The sequence below is a fragment of the Corylus avellana genome, chromosome ca4, assembly GCF_901000735.1.
Source record: "Corylus avellana chromosome ca4, CavTom2PMs-1.0".
In the NCBI taxonomy this organism is placed as follows: domain Eukaryota; kingdom Viridiplantae; phylum Streptophyta; class Magnoliopsida; order Fagales; family Betulaceae; genus Corylus; species Corylus avellana.
This window is the reverse complement of record NC_081544.1, coordinates 25,440,483-25,459,609: the sequence shown is the minus strand read 5'-3', so window position 1 is coordinate 25,459,609 and position 19,127 is coordinate 25,440,483. Positions and strand designations below refer to the sequence as shown.

At 35.4% G+C, this 19,127-nt stretch overlaps 3 protein-coding genes across 4 annotated transcripts; all 3 read right to left on the bottom strand.

Moving 5' to 3' along the window:
- Positions 1–1,991: 1,991 nt before the first annotated feature.
- Positions 1,992–4,696, bottom strand: LOC132179175 (low affinity inorganic phosphate transporter 1-like). Of its 2 annotated transcripts, none has more exons than XM_059591830.1 (2): positions 4,635–4,696; positions 1,992–3,725 (listed from the first exon to the last, which is right to left on the bottom strand). In XM_059591830.1, the coding sequence occupies exon 2, from the start codon at positions 3,697–3,699 to the stop codon at positions 2,077–2,079; it is 1,623 nt and encodes a 540-aa protein (XP_059447813.1). In that variant the 5' UTR covers positions 3,700–3,725; positions 4,635–4,696; the 3' UTR covers positions 1,992–2,076. The 2 variants fall into 2 exon arrangements, with proteins under 2 accessions (XP_059447813.1, XP_059447815.1); XM_059591832.1 differs by having other exon boundaries at positions 1,992–3,709; positions 4,635–4,691.
- Positions 4,697–8,636: 3,940 nt separating this feature from the next.
- LOC132177075 (low affinity inorganic phosphate transporter 1-like) lies at positions 8,637–13,378 on the bottom strand. The gene is made up of 2 exons (XM_059589291.1): positions 13,143–13,378; positions 8,637–10,537 (listed from the first exon to the last, which is right to left on the bottom strand). The coding sequence occupies exon 2, from the start codon at positions 10,475–10,477 to the stop codon at positions 8,870–8,872; it is 1,608 nt and encodes a 535-aa protein (XP_059445274.1). The 5' UTR covers positions 10,478–10,537; positions 13,143–13,378; the 3' UTR covers positions 8,637–8,869.
- Positions 13,379–16,709: 3,331 nt separating this feature from the next.
- LOC132177758 (low affinity inorganic phosphate transporter 1-like) lies at positions 16,710–18,896 on the bottom strand. The gene is made up of 2 exons (XM_059590203.1): positions 18,851–18,896; positions 16,710–18,429 (listed from the first exon to the last, which is right to left on the bottom strand). The coding sequence occupies exon 2, from the start codon at positions 18,399–18,401 to the stop codon at positions 16,794–16,796; it is 1,608 nt and encodes a 535-aa protein (XP_059446186.1). The 5' UTR covers positions 18,402–18,429; positions 18,851–18,896; the 3' UTR covers positions 16,710–16,793.
- Positions 18,897–19,127: the final 231 nt, after the last annotated feature.

The window sequence follows — 19,127 nt, the reverse complement described above, 5'->3', positions numbered from 1 at the left end:
CACGCGTGCAAGAGAAAAAATATATATAGCGTGCAACTTGCAAAGCACAGAAAGGAGACCATAAAATCAATTGTTATTTCTAACTTTTTAAGCCACACATTTTGTTTCCTAGAGCAATGTGTCAATTAAATTCAAAGAGGCCGAAAATCAATTGTCAAATCTCTTTACATCTTACAAAAATTACAAAACTTTGAGGCATTTTTCTTCTTAAAGACTTGTCGATTTTTCCTTTCATTTTCCAAATTCAATGGAAAATTAAGGTATGTAATTAAATTTTTATATTTAGATTTAAATTGTTGATTTTTCCTTTCACTTTCCAACTTCAACAAAAAATTGAGGTATGTAATTAAATTTTGATATTTAGATTTAAATTGTTTTTTTTAATTAATTGTTTTGATATTTATATTGCTATTCTTGATAATTTTTTTTTATATTTAATTATTTTATTAATTGATATAGTTTTTGTTTCATATTTTAATTGTATAAAATATATAGTTGTAGTTATCTAAGATTATGGAGAAAAACAACGATTTTATTGAGCTTCAGTCAAATTCTAAATGAGTTCGTGTTAAAATTAGTGAGCGAAGACAAATATTATATTTCCAACCTATTAACAATCATGCCTTCTTGGACCCCTGTTGCAAGGCCCATCTTCTACAACCTCACAGATATTTCCATTTTGTCCCACTATACTGAAATTTTTTTGGCTATATATATATATATGAGAAAAATATAAAAAAAAATTCTCAAACTAACAATCGTATGCGATAAAGCCCCATTATGTTCAAAAGGTAATAAAGTAGCCCATCAAACTACTAAAATGTATCAAAAATGCCACTTATTTTTTTATATTTGTATATTACCCCTATTTTTTTAAAAATAATTAAATAATTAAAAAAAACCAATGGGCAAATGAATACAAAAAAAAAAAGAAAAAAAGAAAGAAAGAAAGGAATAAATAAATAATTAATCACTATAGTTTGCCTAAATTACAAATCACTTGATGTCATATGAATGTAAAATCAAAGGTTCTTGAGATATTCCAAAAAAACAATTCAGTCTCGATAGTCAAATTCCGTTAAAAAAAGTGTGACTAATTCTGCAAAATGTGACTTCAACGCCAATAAAAATGGCGATTCTTGTCATTCTTATATATATATATATAAAGCCGCCCGTTTTCTTTTCTTTTTTTTTTTCTTTTTTTTTTTGAAAAAAAAAATTAGTTTCTTTATTTTATTAATTTTTTATTTTAGTTTTTAAAAGAATAAAGGTATTATTGGAATATAAAAAAATATATGGCATTTTTGACACACTTTGGTAGTTTGATGGGCTACTTTAGCACATTTTGAACATCGTGAGACTCTTTTAAAAACAGTTGTTAGTTTGGGGGTTTTTTTTATATTATTCCCCATATATATATATTCAATGTTTCTACTAATAATTTGGAAACAGATAGTGAAAGAGACCAACTTCAATACGGTTAAGGCAGAAAACCCTTGTTTTTTGCCCACTACTTACAAGTTAATACCTCAGCTTAGAACAAAAAATTTAAATGAGAACAAAACACAAGATTTTTCTTCCACAGCCATTTCAGCCACTATCTTCCGCCGGGTGCCGCCGCTGCCCGGAACCATCATTGCCACTGCCTTCGTCTCTCTCCCTCCTTCGGCCGCGTGGGGGTGGCTGACGCAGCCGCCCCGTGGCCTGGGGTGGGTCGCGCAGCCACCCTGTGGCTTGGGGGTGGGCAGTGCGGCCACCCAAGGCCATCTGGTGTCCCCCATTGTGGCTGCCCTCATTTTGATTTGGTGTTTTATCCTCATTTTAATTTTTTGCATTGTTTTTGAATGGCTGTTGTGTCACATGGTGATTGGTGGGCAAAAAACTAATGTTTTGTGTCAGGACTATATAGAAGCGCTCATAGTGAAATAGCAATTTGCAAATTCAAATGCAAAATATCTTCATAGTTATTTCAGTGCACATGCATACACTAGAAAATTAAGCACTGTTGGATATTCACAATATAGCTAGCTGTACGTATGAACCTTTGTTGTAAACAAACAAATAATTAAACTCAAATCACACAGGAACAATATTCCCAGTAGAGGAGGCCTGATGCTCCACTGCCTGCTCACTTTCTTCCTCATTCTCACCCGTCAATTCCTCCAGCGATTTCCCCTTGGATTCAGGCACCAACAAGGTAAACAACAGTCCAAAGAAGTTGATGCCGCCAAGCATAAGAAGTGAATTCTTTATTCCAATACCAGGTGGGTATCCTGCATCAGTCAATGCCGGGTTCGTGCTTTGGGCTGCATACAAAAATCCAAACGCCCCAACTATGGCTCCAGCCTTCCCGCACGCCGCTGAAATCCCGTGACAAGTAGATCTCAGTCTTGCTGGGAAGATTTCAGCTGGTACAATAAATGTTGTCGAATTTGGTCCAAAATTTGCGAAGAAGAATGTGAGGGAGTAAATCACAATGAACCCAATTCGGTTTTCCTTTAACGTCCAATGGTGGTAAGGGATAGCAAGCGCAAACATGAAGACAGTCATGAAGAAGAAACCCATCAATTGGATGGTGAATCTTCCCAAAATATCAATGAAAGCCACCGTAAACCAATATCCAGGAATAAGACCGCATAACGCTATGAGTGTTTGCGCCCTTGCAATCTTGTAAACCTCTTGAATAGCACTCATTGTCTGTGCCTGTGGCAGCCACCCAATAGCGCTAAAGATATCCTTTTGGAAAAGATTTTGGCTGTAGAAGGCAATGTCCAACAGGAACCAACACGTGGCGGTTCCGACCAGGTGAAGCCCGTGGCGTTTCGCGAATTCCTTGGAGAATAAACCAAAAGAATTATTGCGTGACTCTTGAGCAGGGATCTCTGACTTTTCTTCTTCAGCGACGAGATCCACGTGTAACACCTTAGACATGTCTTGCGCCGCCTGTCTTGCGTTCTTGGCGACCAAGGCGGTGTAACGAGCGGTCTCGGGCATTTTCATACGCCAGTAGTAAGTGAGGGCGGCGGGAATGGCTCCGACCATTACAATTATGCGCCAAACGTAATCGGCTTGCGATGGGAGGGAGGCTGCTGCATTAACCTCATATGCGGGCGCCTTGTATGCATGATCGAATGCGCTTGAAACTATTAAAGCAACAATCCCACCGGTCAAATTTCCGAAGCCTTGCATGGCAAAAACCGCGGCGATAAACGCCCCACGAGTCTTTTTGTTGGCGTATTCGGACATGATCGTTGCTGAAAGAGGATAGTCACCGCCAATGCCAAAGCCAAGCCAAAAGCGGAAGAAACAAAGCGTGGCCATGACACTCTTAGGTGAGTGGCCAAAGGAGAGCCCCGAGCCAATGGCGCAAACAACCATGAGAAGTAGCGTTAAGCCGTAGACCCTTTTGCGGCCCATCTTGTCACCGAGCCAGCCGAAGAAGAGCTGGCCGGCTAAGGTGCCGCAAAATGCGACCCCAGTCACAGCGTCCGCTACGTTGGGAGGCAACGTTCCGGGCTTTGCTACGCCTTCAACTGTGTAGTATATGCGGCCGAGTAACTTGGTTACGAGGGAGATGCAGAAAAGATCATATGCGTCGGTGAAGAATCCCATTCCTGCAATCACGATTGCCGTGAAATGATACAATTGGGTCTTTGCACCATCAAGTGCGTTCAGCACTACCACTTGTTGTCTAGCCATGAAGGCTTTCCTGCGAAAGAAGAAGTCTGAAATTTGGTTATTTTCAAAATTTGACTGGAGTTTTAGTGGAGATGGGACATCACTCTATATAGTTTGAATGCTAAGATGTTGACTTTTCAAAAATCGTTTGAATACTTTTCTTTTTTCTTTTTTATTTTTTTTCCCTCTACTGCAAGGAAATTGATTAATCAACCACTTTAATTAATGGTTGCGGAGGTGATGCCTTCAACTATTTAACAATTTGGGTGATAGGAATTTCTCTAATTTATTTTTATGTGAGAAGTAATAATATTATTAAAAAAATGATGTCATAAGAGATGATATTGAAAAAATATATGTTTTTCATATGCTAAGATATATTTATAATCTTTTAGAGACTAAATTGGATGACTTTTTCTAACTAGAAGTCAATCAGTAAGAAATTTATATTCTTAAATATTGTTGCATATAGTTCATAATATATAATATAATAAAGGACACATATGATAAATAATGTTCACTCAGAGAATGAAGAGATCGAAATTAAAGCACTTCATTTGAAAAAACATAAAAGGGGATCTAAAGCAATATTGTCTCAAACATCCCTTTAGTCCAAGTAATCACTGATTCGTGTTAAGCCAAAAGTACAGGCAATAGAGATACGATGCTGCTAATTAATTATCTGCGTTCAAACTTCGCGAAGTTTTGCCATGATCGATTGGAAAGCCAAAAAAAAAAAAAAAAAAGAGAAAAAGGCCTAATCTTTTTTTATTTATTTAGAAAATGAATTGACAATATAAAATATGGATGCCACCAGCCACCAGCCAACACTAACATGGATATAACTGGAATATTCGGCTGAATTGGTTAATTCTATTTACGAAACTGGGGTGAATAAGTAACAGAATTAAAGAAAAAGAAAAGCTATAAAAAGGGTTTTATGAAACGCTAGTTACCTGATTAAACAGTGGTGCAAAGAACTTGTTAGGGTTCCTGTATCAAGAAAATTAGAAAAAAAAAAAAAAAAAAAAAGAAAAGAAAAGAGAAAGAGATCAGAAGCCCCTCCTCCTTCAATATATGCTGAGGCTTTTGAGAGGAGAAAGAAGATAGGTGATATGTTGGGGATGGTGAGGACCAGCCTATATAATGTCCACCTAACCCTTACAAAATTCAGGATCACCTCAGCATCAAATGGCGCCATATTCCACCTAATGTCACAATAATTCAATGTTAATTAGGATGCTGCTTCGACTTCTCAAAATTGAATGTCACTGTTTTTTTTTTAATCTGGGAGAAGCGCTGAAGACAACAGTTTTCCACTGTCGTGTAGTGTTTTTCAACATAAAAACGTGCCACCTGTGCTTTATTTTCAAATGTGGACAGGGGTTTGAGACGTGTCAAACGAAGCAAAACAAAAACAAAATGTGAAGGTTTTCTTATAAAAAAAATATGGTCAATAATTCCTGCATTACATTAAACATAGCGTGTTTGTCAGGGATTATTTACGTTTTAAGGATAGAGAGTGATAGAGCTCGTAGTACACGATACATACGGATCTTGATCCCTTCGAATTCTTAAAAAATTTGAATTTTTTAAATTCTTAAATATGGCATAGGGTTAAAAAAAATGCCACTTTTTATGATTTTATTAAAGAAACGAAATAACTCATTATATTTCCCAAATAAAAAGGTAACGCATAAATGATCTTTTTTTAGAAGTGATTTATTTATTTTGTTTCTCTTTCAAAAAATAAAAAAATAAAAATATACAACTCATTTTCCTCCCAAAACAAAAACAACTTACGCTTCTTCTTCCTCATTTCGAAGTGAAAGAAAATCTTAGCTTCTTTAATTTCTTCTGTTAATTCTGAAAAAAAAAAAATTGCAGCTTCAAGAAAAAAATCTCACAACCAAGCCCCCAAACAACTCAGAATTTGTTCCCACGTTTATGAACTAGTTCAAAACGTTACACTTCAAGAAAATAAACGACAAACACATTGATGTCAACAAACAAAATCCTTTGTAGGGCTAGGTGAACATGAACTTACAAGATCTGAAGTTTGAAGACATTTTAGCAAATGTACATATATTCAGCTTTTTCAAGAAGATGATTGTGTAATACTTGTTTATATATATATATATCTTCCAGAATTTCTTCTGCATAAAAGGTTGGGCGTTCTTGAGAATGCTTTTTAAACGTATGTATGTAATACTCTTTTCAAGAAGCTAGAGGATTGCGTAATACTCTTTTCCAGATTTATTTATTTATTTTCAGAATTTCTAGAAGAAGTTAAAAAAGCTAAGATTTTCTTTCACTTTGACATGAGGAAGAATGAGCGTCAAGTTGTTTTTGTTTTGGGAGGAAAATAACTTGTACATTGTTTTTTGTTTTGAGAGGGAAATGAAATAAATAAATCACTTCTAAAAAAAATAAGACTATTTATGCATTGCTTTTCTATTTTGGAAATATAATGAGTTATTTTGTTTCCTTAATAAGACCATAACATGTGGCATTTGTTTTAAACCCTTAGATATAATGAACGGCTAGATTTAGGAATTTGAAAAACTCAAATTCTCTAAGAATTTGAGAGGATCCGGTTGTGATACGGATCTATACTAACTTAGTCATTTAAATAGAAGGAAAATCCTGGAAACTATGGGAAAATCATGCCACAAAAAAAAAGGGGATGTGGTCTGTGGAGGGATAAGAGGAGTGAGAGAGGGATACCAATATTAATTAGGGCTATGTGGGACAACCTTTGGATACTCGCTATCTTCAATTTGATATGTACATAGTAGATTCGTAATTGCAGAAACTTACTTGTGACTGTAGAAACTCGTTCAATTATTTAGTGACGCATACTTGACGTGCGCAATTAAGGCTTGTGAGCCTATCTCGTATACACACATGTTTATTTATGTGTATACATTTATACTAACTTAGTATTAACTAACATATTAAGTTATTTGCTAGTCGATTAAACATTTCTAACTTAATAATACTAAGTAACTAACTATGTAAGAATAGTTAAGTCTATCTGTCACTTTGATTAAAAAAAAAATGTATCTACTAAGTAAGCATAGTATAGTTAGTTAGTTACTTATTAACTATCTAGTTATATATGAAAATATATTGTTAGAAAAACTTTAGAAAACCCCTTGAATTTTCACGCATTTTGAAAGTACTCTATTGAAGTTCAAAAACTCTCAACTAAAAGAATCAAGTTTTCAATTTCTTTGAGTTAATTACCTTTTTAGTACTTAGGTTTGCACATTTTTATTTTTTTTCCACTTAGGGTTTAAATCATATTACAAATGGTACTTGACTAACGGAAAAAGACTAACTTAGTACCTCCGTTAGAGTCCGTTAGCCCAAACTAACGGAATGTCACATGTCGTCACATAAAAATGCCACGTATCCTAAAAAAAATAAAATAATTAAAATAATAATTAAAAAACTAAACCCTAAAATAAAAATTGAAAAATTATGGAGTGACCCATTTTGGCCAATGGGGGTGGCCGGCCACCCCTTTGGTTTTTAATTTTTCATTTTCTGTTTAGGGTTTAGTTTTTTTTTTTTTTAATTATTATTATTATTTTTCATTTCTATGTGATGACACGTAACAGAAGTGCTAAGTTGATCTTTACCCATAAGCCAGGTATCATTTGTGATAAAATTTGAACCCTAGGTAGGAAAAAATAAAAATGTGCAAACCTAGGTACTAAAAAGGTAATTAACCCTTCTTTCAATTTTCTTATTCCGTTAAATTTTTCATTAAATCTTGTCAAAATTTTCAAAATACTTATTTTTTTTATTAAAATAAATTAAAAAAATTATAAAGATTCAGGCGTTTATTTATTTATTATAAAAAATAGGGGTATTTTAGACATTTTGACAAAAATTAATAGAAAATCCAAACGGAATGACGTAATTGAAAGAAATATTAAGTTCAATACTCTTAATTGAGAGTTTTTAAACTGTGAGGATAAAGTCAAAACAAGTGAAAGTTTATAGGAGTTTTATGAAATTTTCCCTATATTGTTAGTTTGTTACCTATAGACTATAGTTATATAATATATTGTATAATATGCCTTATATAGTTACATATTATATATTTATATTACACATAAATGTATAGAAGTTTTTCACAAACTCAGGTTTGAACTTCGTTTAATTGGATCACACATGAAAAAATTTAGTAGTCTAACTCAAGTTGAGTTGAGCTTTTCAGAGTATCTAGCTCCACTCGAATGACAATATTCTTAATTAACAAGCTCAAGCTTGAGTTTGAACTCGTCCAAACTTCCAACGAGTCGAGCTTGAACACATATTTCATAGAACATCTCAGTTTGGTATTGTCATAAACGAGCTCGTCTTTAAATCTTAAAGCACAACTCGACTCGAATCGATTACAACTCAAAACTACCATCAAAGTCTATCTAATTATGATACATATGACACAAAGATATGCGTATCACATTCGCTCTAATTAGATCAAATTAGAACCAAACCGAAGATGAAAAATACTTGTCGGCGCCTGCAAGCTCCACTAAGTTCTACTTTTGAATTTTTTTTTTTTTTTTTGTTCCCTTTGTTCTTCTAATGTCTTTCTTGCATCCTTAATCAGTAGAATGTACACCTATTTTGGTCTCAGGTAGTTAATTAAAATAAATGTTTCTTGAATAAATTTGAGCAAAAAGTGAAAACAATAATTCAATGATATTATTGCAACACAAAGTTGAGTTCCACGCCGAACTCCGAAATTTTAATTCGCTACAAATATATTTCAAAGAAGACAAAAGCAAACACTCCGTAAAATGCTTTTGAATTAAAGAGATCCAAAGCAAATATCTACATCGATCATTATTGCATTGCAATATAATTAAAGTTCTTTGTTAAATATGCTTTGATACTACGATAGAATAACGAAGAGATATAAAGAGCTTAAGCATAAGAGAAAGTTGAAACACACTAGTTATATTGTATTGATATTTTGATAATAATAATGAATACAGAGACCTCTATTTATAAAGAGGATATGAGTAATAAGCAAGTAACCTAATAGACTAAGAAAAGATAAACATAGTACACTTAAAACACATAAAAAAATAAATAACCCTCACATAACATAACATAATATTCTTAACATTTTTAATTAAATAGAAACAAGAAATGACCAAATGATCATTAATCACACTGGAACTGTCTTACTACCAGCGGGTAGCTCAACAGTCTGACCACTTTCATCGTCCTCCTCTCCCGTCAATTCCTCCAACGATTTTCCCTTTGATTCTGGGACCAAGAAGGTGAACACCATTCCCAAGAAGTTAATTCCTCCGAGCACAAGAAGGGAATTCTTGATCCCGATGCCAGTCGGGTACCCGTCATCTACTTTGCTCTTGTCTTGGCTTTGGGCAGCATACAAGAATCCAAACGCCCCAATTATAGCTCCAGCCTTCCCCGCTGCGGCTGATATTCCATGACACGTGGACCTCAGCCTCGCAGGAAAAATTTCCGCCGGCACAACAAATGTGGTGGCGTTGGGTCCAAAGTTTGCGAAGAAAAAGGTCAAGGAGTATATTACGACGAAGCTAACCCTGTGGGGCTTTTTAGTCCAGTGGTTGTACGGGATAGCAAGCGCAAACATGAACACCGTCATGAAGAAGAAACCCATCAATTGAATCGTAAACCGCCCCAAATAATCAATAAAAGCCACCGTAAACCAATACCCGGGCACGGTACTGCACAATGCAATAAGTGTCTGCGCCCTTGCAATCTTGAAAACCTCCTCAAGCGAGCTCATTGTCTTTGCCGCTGGAATCCACCCAATACCGGTGAAGATATCCTTCTGGAACAAATTTTGGCTGTAGAAGGCAATGTCCAACAAGAACCAAGTGGTAGTTGTTCCAACCAAATGAAGCCCGTGTCGTTTCGCAAATTTTTTGGAGAATAACCCAAACGAATCTTGAGTATTAATTCTTTCGATTTTATCCTCTTCAACTTGAAGATTCACATGCAGCACCTTAGACATGTCTGCCGCCGCCTGTTTTGCGTTCTTCGCCACCAGGGCAGTGTAACGGGCAGTCTCGGGCATTTTCATCCGCCAGTAGTATGTGAGGGCGGCGGGGAGAGCTCCGAACATGAGAATTAGGCGCCAAACGTAGTCAGCTTGGGATGGCAGGGAGCGTGCTGCATCATCCTGGTATGCGGGAGGGTCGTATTTGTTCCTGAATGCGCTCGACACAATTAAAGCAACAATCCCACCGCCCAAAATTCCAAAACCTTGCATCGCAAAAACTGCGGCGATAAACGCCCCACGAGTCTTTTTGTTTGCGTATTCGGACATAATTGTAGCGGAAAGAGGGTAATCTCCGCCAATGCCGAAGCCGAGCCAGAATCGAAAGAAACAGAGTGTGGCTATGACGCCGTTTGATGATTTTCCAAACGAGAGCCCTGAGCCAATGGAGCAGACCACCATGAGAATGAGGGTTATGCCGTACACCTTCTTGCGGCCCAATTTGTCGCCAAGCCAGCCGAAGAAGAGTTGGCCGGCTAAAGTACCACAAAGCGCCACACCGTTAACGGCATCAGCTATATTAGGAGGCAATGTGCCGGGCTTTTCTGCATTTGGTTTTGTGTAGTAAATTCGGCCGAGTAACTTTGTCACAAGGGAGATGCAGAACAGATCGTATGCATCTGTGAAGAATCCCATTCCGGCAATTACAATTGCCGTGAAATGGTACAATTGAGTCTTGGCCACATCAAGAGCGTTAAGCACTGACAATTGGTTTCTCGCCATGGCTAGCTACTAGCTAGATCTTCCTACTTTCACTGTTACTGTTCCAGCTCCAACAGTTTCCTGCATAAAACGTACAAGTTATGAATTTAAATTACTCCATTGCAATCAAGTAATTAATGATTTTTTGTTGTAATGCCACGTCTATGATACATAAATGAATTCTCTATATATGTATATGAATGCAAATGGTCTAGCGCGACCCGTGACTTGTCTTTTCCCTTTTATTTCTATGGACTATAGGACAATTTTGTGGACCTTTTTGATTTATTGTTTCTGTCGCCGAGAATAGACATGCAGACATTGATGTCCTATTTACTATTTTTTCTATTGTAATTTATGAATTTTGACAAATAGAACAAGAAATGCTCAGAATATATATATAGAGTATTGAGAAATTAAAAAAAAAAATCAATAAAAGAAAAAAAAAAAAAAAGGAAAAAGACTTATTAGCATGTTGACTTTTCAAAATGGAATTTTAAGTACCGTTTTTTTTTTCCTCCTTAAATCGGTGCCAAACTGATGGATCAACCACCATCCTTCTATCATTAGAAAAAAAAAACTGATGGATCAACCACCTTGATACCAATGGATCAGCTAATTAACTAATTAGTATTTAGTTTTTTTATTAAAAATGATTCGCCATCCTTCTATCATTTAGAGCATTTATGATTGGTTCTATGTATTTAACTTGTCTTTAAAAATTTATCAAAACTTATAAAAACACCCATTTAACAAGTTTTATTTTCTATTTTATATTTAACTATTGTCATAAATGCTAGCTCTATACATTTTAAGAGCCAAAAAGTTAAAGTTATATAATTTTTTAAGCTTATTTTTTACCGTCCTCTCTTGATTGGTTTAAAACTAATAAAAACATAATATTTAGCTAGAATAAAGAGAAAGTACAGAGATTTTAATGTTTGACTCATTTTAAAAATGCTTCTTTAAATTTGATAAAAATGAATTTTTTTTCATCAAATTTAACTTTTATTTAAAGGGTGCATCGTATTCAACTGGCACTTTAAAATATAAGTTTTGTTAAAATTTAGCTAGCATAACCCTTTTTGGAGCTCCAGCGGTAGACACTTTAAAATAGAAGTTTTCTTGAAATCTACCATAGCAACTTGTAAGATTTTTTTCTTTTTTTCTCTATCCCTCTCCCTCATTGAAAATAAAAATAATAAAAATAATATTTAATTAGAGTAGAGAGTTAAAATAAATATTAGTGTGTAATAAGAAACTAATAACTAAATTTTTTTTAAAAATATATATATATATATATATAAAATAACAACCTTTGCCCATGATGCTCTCTTAACTATTTTGTTTTCTAATATATCTTATCCCATTTTAGTCTTCATTTGATACCAAAAGATTCCATGCAACGGATAGAGACGTACAGCTTGAATAAAAATCTTCCATTTTATTAATTATATATGTACGTTTCTGGAAGAAGAATTAAAACCTTAGATTGAAGATAGAAAAAAACATATATGTGGCCACGCTATTGGCCAGGCCGACATGGACTTGCAAGTTGCATGCAAGTCCAGCCTGTCAAAACGTCAAGAAAAATATCTGAGGCAACTACGGTCTTGTTTGGGAAGCTCATTCTTCTTCACTTATCTCCAAAAAAAAAATTTCTTCTGTTTTCAAGTTGATTTCACACTACTAACTCAATTTAACTCAAAATTTTTTAGTCCATATGGTAACTCAATCGGCTGAAATTGTATATAATAAAGTAGAAGTTATTAGTTCAAGTCCCCCTCTTATGCGGCCACGTGAAAAAAAAAAAAAATCAATATTTTTCAATCCAACTAATAAAAAAAATTTACAAAAACAAGAAAATTAAAAATAAATAAATAAAAATAAAAAAAATTAGGAGAAGTGGGCGGACCACCCCTAATTTGGGGTTGCCGATCTACCCCCAGACACCATGGGGTGGCCCGGCAATCCTCGAAATATATTTTAATTTTAATTTGATTTATTATTATTATTATTATTATTATATATTATATTTTTCAAACAACTTAAACCTAATTTCTAACTCTTTTTCTTTGTCAATATTTACAATTTTGAATCTAGTTGAGTAAAATAAAAATAAATAAATAAATAAATAAATAAAAAATGGCACACCCAAACAAGCCTGAGTTGCACAGCTTTCTACGCTTCAGTAATATTGCGTAAAAATATGAAACAAACAAGTGGTTTGTAATTGTACGAAAATATCAGCAGCAAAGCTATTGTCTATTGACCAAGTGGAGCAACAGTAAAACAAGGGAACTGAATATTCAAAATATGATAGAGCTGCTGCTCATTCATCACACCAATGATTCTAATTATCAAAAAGCTCTCGGCTAAACACAGATGAGATAACTCATCTTACTAATATTTGATATTTATATATATATACACATAGATATATATAAAAGAAAGTGGAAGATAAGTAAAAGGTATGTATCGGGAGACAGCTGATACATATAGGCAGAATGGATGAAAGTGCATGGTTCTCTCTTTAACTAAAAAGTGGAGAGATATAAAAAACCAGTGGTCCAGATCATCCTACGACACCAGTTCCAATTAGCAAGGAATGTGTCAGGTTTCATGTTCTAAGTCTCTAAAGAAACTTTTTGTAACATTATGCAGAGAGAGAGAGAGAGAGACTGACCTGCTTTTTGAACCTTCAACGAGAGAGAGAGAGAGAGAGAGAGAGAGAGGTGTTGCTGTGTTGCGAATCGAATGGAGAGGCTAAGGAGGAGATAGGATATATATATATATATAGTAGCGTGCATCTGACTGAAGAAATGAAGCGAGCAATGGCATATACCCAAGGATACAATTTAGTCAACGCTTTAACAGTCTTCCTTCTTTGCTATCCCTTTGCCTAGAAGGGATACATCTCTTTTCGTAGCAAGTTCCTGATTATTGTATTCAAGACTTTCGTACAATAAACGGGCAATCCGTCGCATTTAATGTGGGCATCACCTGCTGTCAACAATTATCACTTTGATAATATAATTTTAAAAATAAAAAATAAAAAAAATAAAGGAGAAGACCGTCCACTCGATCATTTGGTCGTTTAGGTCTACTACAAAGTCTATATAGTTAAAATCTAGATGCCCGTACATCAACTAATTGATTTATTTTTTAAAAGATAATTCACAGCATAATTGGGATGAAGTAGCTAGCTAGGTACCATATCGTATGTCCCTCTATTATAATTATGTGAATATATATATATAGAAATGCTATTAAAAATAAATAAATTTTACAGAAATTTCTTATTGAATAATAAATGACCTTTTCATAAAAACATTTTCCTTATTCTAATTAGAATATAATATTTATATATTTTTTGTAATTTTCTAACTGAGACGAATTAAATATATAGTACTATGTTAGGTGAGAATAAGTAATGGTACAAGTCAATGAATAAGTCCACCAAGCTCAAATTTATACCTTCATGCGTATATAGCAGATGGAATAGTAGTACTGACAAAAAGACTTGATTTGTATTTCAATTACAAAGCAAATTTCTCACTGTAATTAATAATCATTATCATGTTTTCCAATTTGGATGAATTGGAAAAAGGGTAATTATTGTCACCATCTTCGAATCTCTTACAACTAGCTAGCAAAGATCTAACGCCTACAATAAAATGTCAGGAAAAGTGGCGACTTGCGAACAAATATAAGTTGCTTTTTGGCTTTGACAATTGAATAAGGTGATTTCTCGATCTACACACCGGTAGTACGCAGTATCTTGATCCATGGGGCATATTAGAGACAAGGCCTTTGAGAAAGCAACATGAAAGTTGACATTCATTTTAGCTTGTATTACTCTTTCCATATATGGTAAGATTTTGATTTACAGTATCCAAAAAGGGATTTTATTTTATTTTTTTTTAATCCAAGGAAGCCATCACTTGGTTGCATGATGCATCATCTCACATATATATATATTGTTACCGTTTTGAACATTTAAATTTACCTTAATTCGAGCCGTCTGCTAACACAAGAAAGACGATGCTGTTTGTCAATATATACTGGGGATATTAATAATGGATTTGGGCCATTATTCTAAAATTTGTGCCGTTATCGATCGTGACAATATTTAAAGGTGAAAAATATTAGACTAAATTAGCTACGACTACGAGGAGTTGCCTTTGAAATTTCAAAGCCAAGGACTTGTCAGCAGTTTTCTTCACCAAAAAAAAGGCTGGATGAAAGCGGACGCAAACCAACAACTGAACAAGCAATCATTTTTGCATATTAAAAAAAGTAAAATCAATCATTTCGGAAGAATCTGAGAATTTGAGAGGAGCCCACTTTTGTGAAACCACTTACTTTTTTTCCTTGAAAACGGTCCACTTGGTTTTCAGTAGATAACTCAGAACAGGCATACGGCCCACACTTAAATCCCATGATAACCTTTTTTTTCTTTTTTCTTTTTTTTTTTTTTAATTTATTTTTTTATAATTTTATAATTTTTTTTTAACGCCCTGCTAGCCACGTTAACTAACTTTTATATATATATATATATATATATATATATATATATAGTTGCTATGGAAGATAGATTAGCAAAGTAGAATTATTTGATTAAATGATTATATTTATCTATTTTTATTAGTCAAGTTTTAGGGATATAAACTGTGATTTAATATGGTATTAGAGTATAGACTACGAGTTCAACTAGGAACAACAGTACATAAATTAGTCTTATTTATTGTAGAGTGAGGTTGGCCCGAATAAAAAATACAATAAGAAAGAATTATATACTTCCTTTTAGGATTTAACAAAAAATCTAAACGGAAAGGAGACAGGGCAATCCTAATGACAAATTGTGAGAACATTATAAAAATTAAAACATTGAGAGAATATTGAAAATAGGATGGTAGTTCAAAGGCAAGTAACTATAGTTTCTAAAAAATGTAATATATTTTTAATCATTTTCGAGCAAGTACTGTTTTTGTCATTGAATTGTATCTTGTTTACTTTATGTTGTGATCGCAATTATAAGTGTTAAATCGTACATTCATAAAATATAATGATAAAGAGTATTTAATATACAGAAGTACCAAGCTCATTAGCTAATGATTTTGGTCTAAAATAATTGGTTTGACCCAAAACCCGTGGGTTGCATAAACTGGTTGAAAATGGGCTGCTTTGGCCAAAAGTCCTCTGAACCATATTGAACCACACTGAAAAAGACCTGAATCACGTTGAATTGGCCTGGTAACACTAGAACTGGCTCTCAAACTCACTTAATCGGATCCTTGGAGGACTAAACCGGGATGGAGAAGGAATGAACCAGGTTGAAATATCTAAAATCGGCACAAACTGATCCTTAAAAGCCTAAAACAGGTATTGAACCGGGCATGTTGGAGCACGTGCAAGGCCAGAACGAGCTAAAAATTGCACATAATCACTGATTTGGGGTTGAAACACCACTTTTGGTGGTTGTTTTGCCGAAAGGAGTCACAATGGCGACGAGTGGAGATTCTGCTAGTGGCATGTGAGAGCGTGTGGGGGCTCCAATGGCCATGAACGCGACTATTCTAGAATCGTCTATGGAAGATCTTTCTAACGGCATGGCTACCACAGTGATTGGAGGAGCTTGGCAGCGTATGCATGCTGCAGCAGCAGATTATTTGGATGGCGTGTGGAGGCGCATGACAACATGTGGGGAAATGGAACATTGAGATATATCGTCATAAGAGAATGCCAAGAAAACTTCCAAAACATTTATTGAAGGCCACAAAAAATTACTCTGATAACATATTAACATCTATAAATATATGATAATAATAATAAAAGAGAGAAGAGAAACAAGAAGCAGAGAAACACGTATAGACTACATCTTTACTGTATTCAATATTATATATTGAAGTATTATAGATGCATCTATTTATAAAGAAACTATAGCTTGTCTGCTTCTAATGTCTTTCTTGTATGCATGCAGGATGCATGCTTACTAGAATGTACACATGTTTTGGTCACAATTAACGATAACAATAAATGTTTATTCATAAAAATAAGAGTTGAATAAATTTGAGCCAAAATAGAAAACAATAATTCGATCAATGATCTTTCAAGACAAAGTTGAGGTCCAGGCTGAACTCCCAAACCTTGCTACAAATATTTCAAAGACGACAAAAGCAAAACACATGCATCGTAAAATACATTTGAACTAAAGCGATCCAAAGGAAATATCTACATCATTATTGCACTGCATATAATAAAAGTAGTAAAACAGAAACCACAAATCATAATTAAACATCTCACATAAACTCGATATGATCGAAAAACCAAATCATCACACCGGAACAGCCCTACTACCAGTGGCTTGCTCCGCAGTCTCACCGCCTTCATCGTCCTCCTCTCCCGTCAATTCCTCCAACGATTTTCCCTTAGATTCTGGCACCAAGAAGGTAAACAACATTCCCAAGAAGTTAATTCCTCCGAGCACGAGAAGGGAATTCTTGATCCCGATGCCAGCCGGGTACCCGGCATCTGCTTTGGCCTTGTCTTGGTTTTGGGCAGCATACAAGAATCCAAACGCCCCAATTATAGCTCCTGCCTTCCCCGTTGCGGCCGATATTCCATGACATGTTGACCTTAGCCTCGCAGGGAAAATCTCAGCTGGCACAACAAATGTGGTGGCATTGGGTCCAAAGTTTGCGAAGAAAAAGGTCAAGGAGTATATTACAACGAAGCTAATCCTGTTGGGCTTTAGAGTCCAGTGATGGTATGGGATAGCAAGCGCAAACATGAACACAGTCATGAAGAAGAAACCCATCAATTGAATTGTAAACCGTCCCAAATAATCAATGAAAGCCACCGTAAACCAATATCCGGGCACGGTACTGCACAATGCTATAAGTGTTTGCGCCCTTGCAATCATGTAAAGCTCTTCAAGTGAACTCATTGTTTTTGCCGCTGGAATCCACCCAATAGCGATGAAGATATCTTTCTGGAAAAGATTTTGGCTATAGAAGGCAATGTCCAACAAGAACCAAGTGGTGGTGGTTCCAACCAAGTGAAGCCCGTGTCGTTTCGCAAATCGTTTGGAGAATAGCCCATATGACTCTTGAGCACTAATCCTTTCAATTTTCTGTTGTTCAGCTTCAAGAGTCACGTTTAGCACCTTAGACATGTCTGCCGCCGCCTGTTTTGCATTCTTTGCCACCAGGGCAGTGTAACGTGCAGTCTCGGGCATTTTCACACGCCAGTAGTATGTGAGGGCAGCCGGGAGAGCTCCAAACATGAGAATTAGGCGCCACACTAAGTCAGCTTGGGATGGCAGCGATGCCGCTGCATTAACCTCATATGCGGGAGGGTTGTATTTGTTCTTAAATGCGCTTGACACGATTAAAGCAACAACCCCACCACCCAAAATCCCAAAGCCTTGCATGGCAAAAACTGCGGCGATAAACGCTCCACGTGTCTTTTTGTTTGCGTATTCAGACATAATTGTAGCAGAAAGAGGGTAGTCACCACCAATGCCGAAGCCGAGCCAAAATCGGAAGAAACAGAGGGTGGCCATGACACTGTTTGCCGAGTGTCCAATTGAGAGCCCGGAGCCAATAGAGCTGACCACCATGAGAATGAGGGTTATACCGTACACCTTTTTGCGGCCCAATTTGTCACCGAGCCAGCCGAAGAAGAGTTGGCCAGCCAAAGTGCCACAAAGCGCCACACCAATAACAGCGTCAGACACGTTAGGAGGCAATGTGCCAGGCTTTTCTTCACCTGGTTTTGTATAGTAGATTCGGCCGAGTAACTTTGTCACAAGGGAGATGCAGAACAGATCGTATGCATCAGTGAAGAATCCCATTCCGGCAATTACAATTGCCGTGAAATGGTACATTTGGGTCTTGGCCACATCAAGTGCGTTAAGCACTCCCAATTGGTTTCCAGCCATGATCTTTCTACTTTCACTGTTACTGTTTCTGTTCCTACATAAAACGTACAAGATATGAATTTACTAGTAATTATTTTGTTCTTAAACAAAAAGAAAAAACGTAATTATTTTGTGATGGTACGTCTACGATATAAATTGAATGCACTAGGCCATAGTGTAAAATGACGCTGATAATTATGATGGGAGCTTTTTGATTTATCCAACCAATCAGATTGTTGTCCACTTTATTGTTTCTGACACCGAGAAATGGACATGCAGACAACGGTACTGTATTATTATTGTTTTTCTTTTGTAATTGTTGATTTTTGACACAAAAAAAAAAAAGATAAATGCTCAAGAAAAAAAAAAAAAAAAAGAGAAAAAAAGAATGAAATAATATTACGTGAAAAAATGAAATAAACAAGGAATGTGTCAGGTGCAGAGAGAGAGAGAGAGAGAGAGAGAGAGACCTGATTTTTGAATCTTGAATTAGTTGGGCGAGGAGAGTGACAAGAGAGAAAGAGGTGTTTCTGTGTTGTGGAAGGCTATGATAAGGAGGAGAAAGGCCAGCTATATAGTGTGCATCTGACGGAAAGAAATCCAGCGTCGACCGATGGCATATACCCACGCATCCAAATTAGTCAACGCTTTAACAGTCTTGCTTGCTTAATTCATGCAGACAATCACAAGCAAATCTTATAATTAAATCCAACTAGCTACCCGAAATCTTGCTGCATGCGCAAAAAA

Excerpts from the sequence above, each read along its gene's own strand:
- LOC132179175 (XM_059591830.1), bottom strand. The coding sequence starts at position 3,699 with ATGGCTAGACAACAAGTGGTAGTGCTGAACGCACTTGATGGTGCAAAG.
- LOC132177075 (XM_059589291.1), bottom strand. The coding sequence starts at position 10,477 with ATGGCGAGAAACCAATTGTCAGTGCTTAACGCTCTTGATGTGGCCAAG.
- LOC132177758 (XM_059590203.1), bottom strand. The coding sequence starts at position 18,401 with ATGGCTGGAAACCAATTGGGAGTGCTTAACGCACTTGATGTGGCCAAG.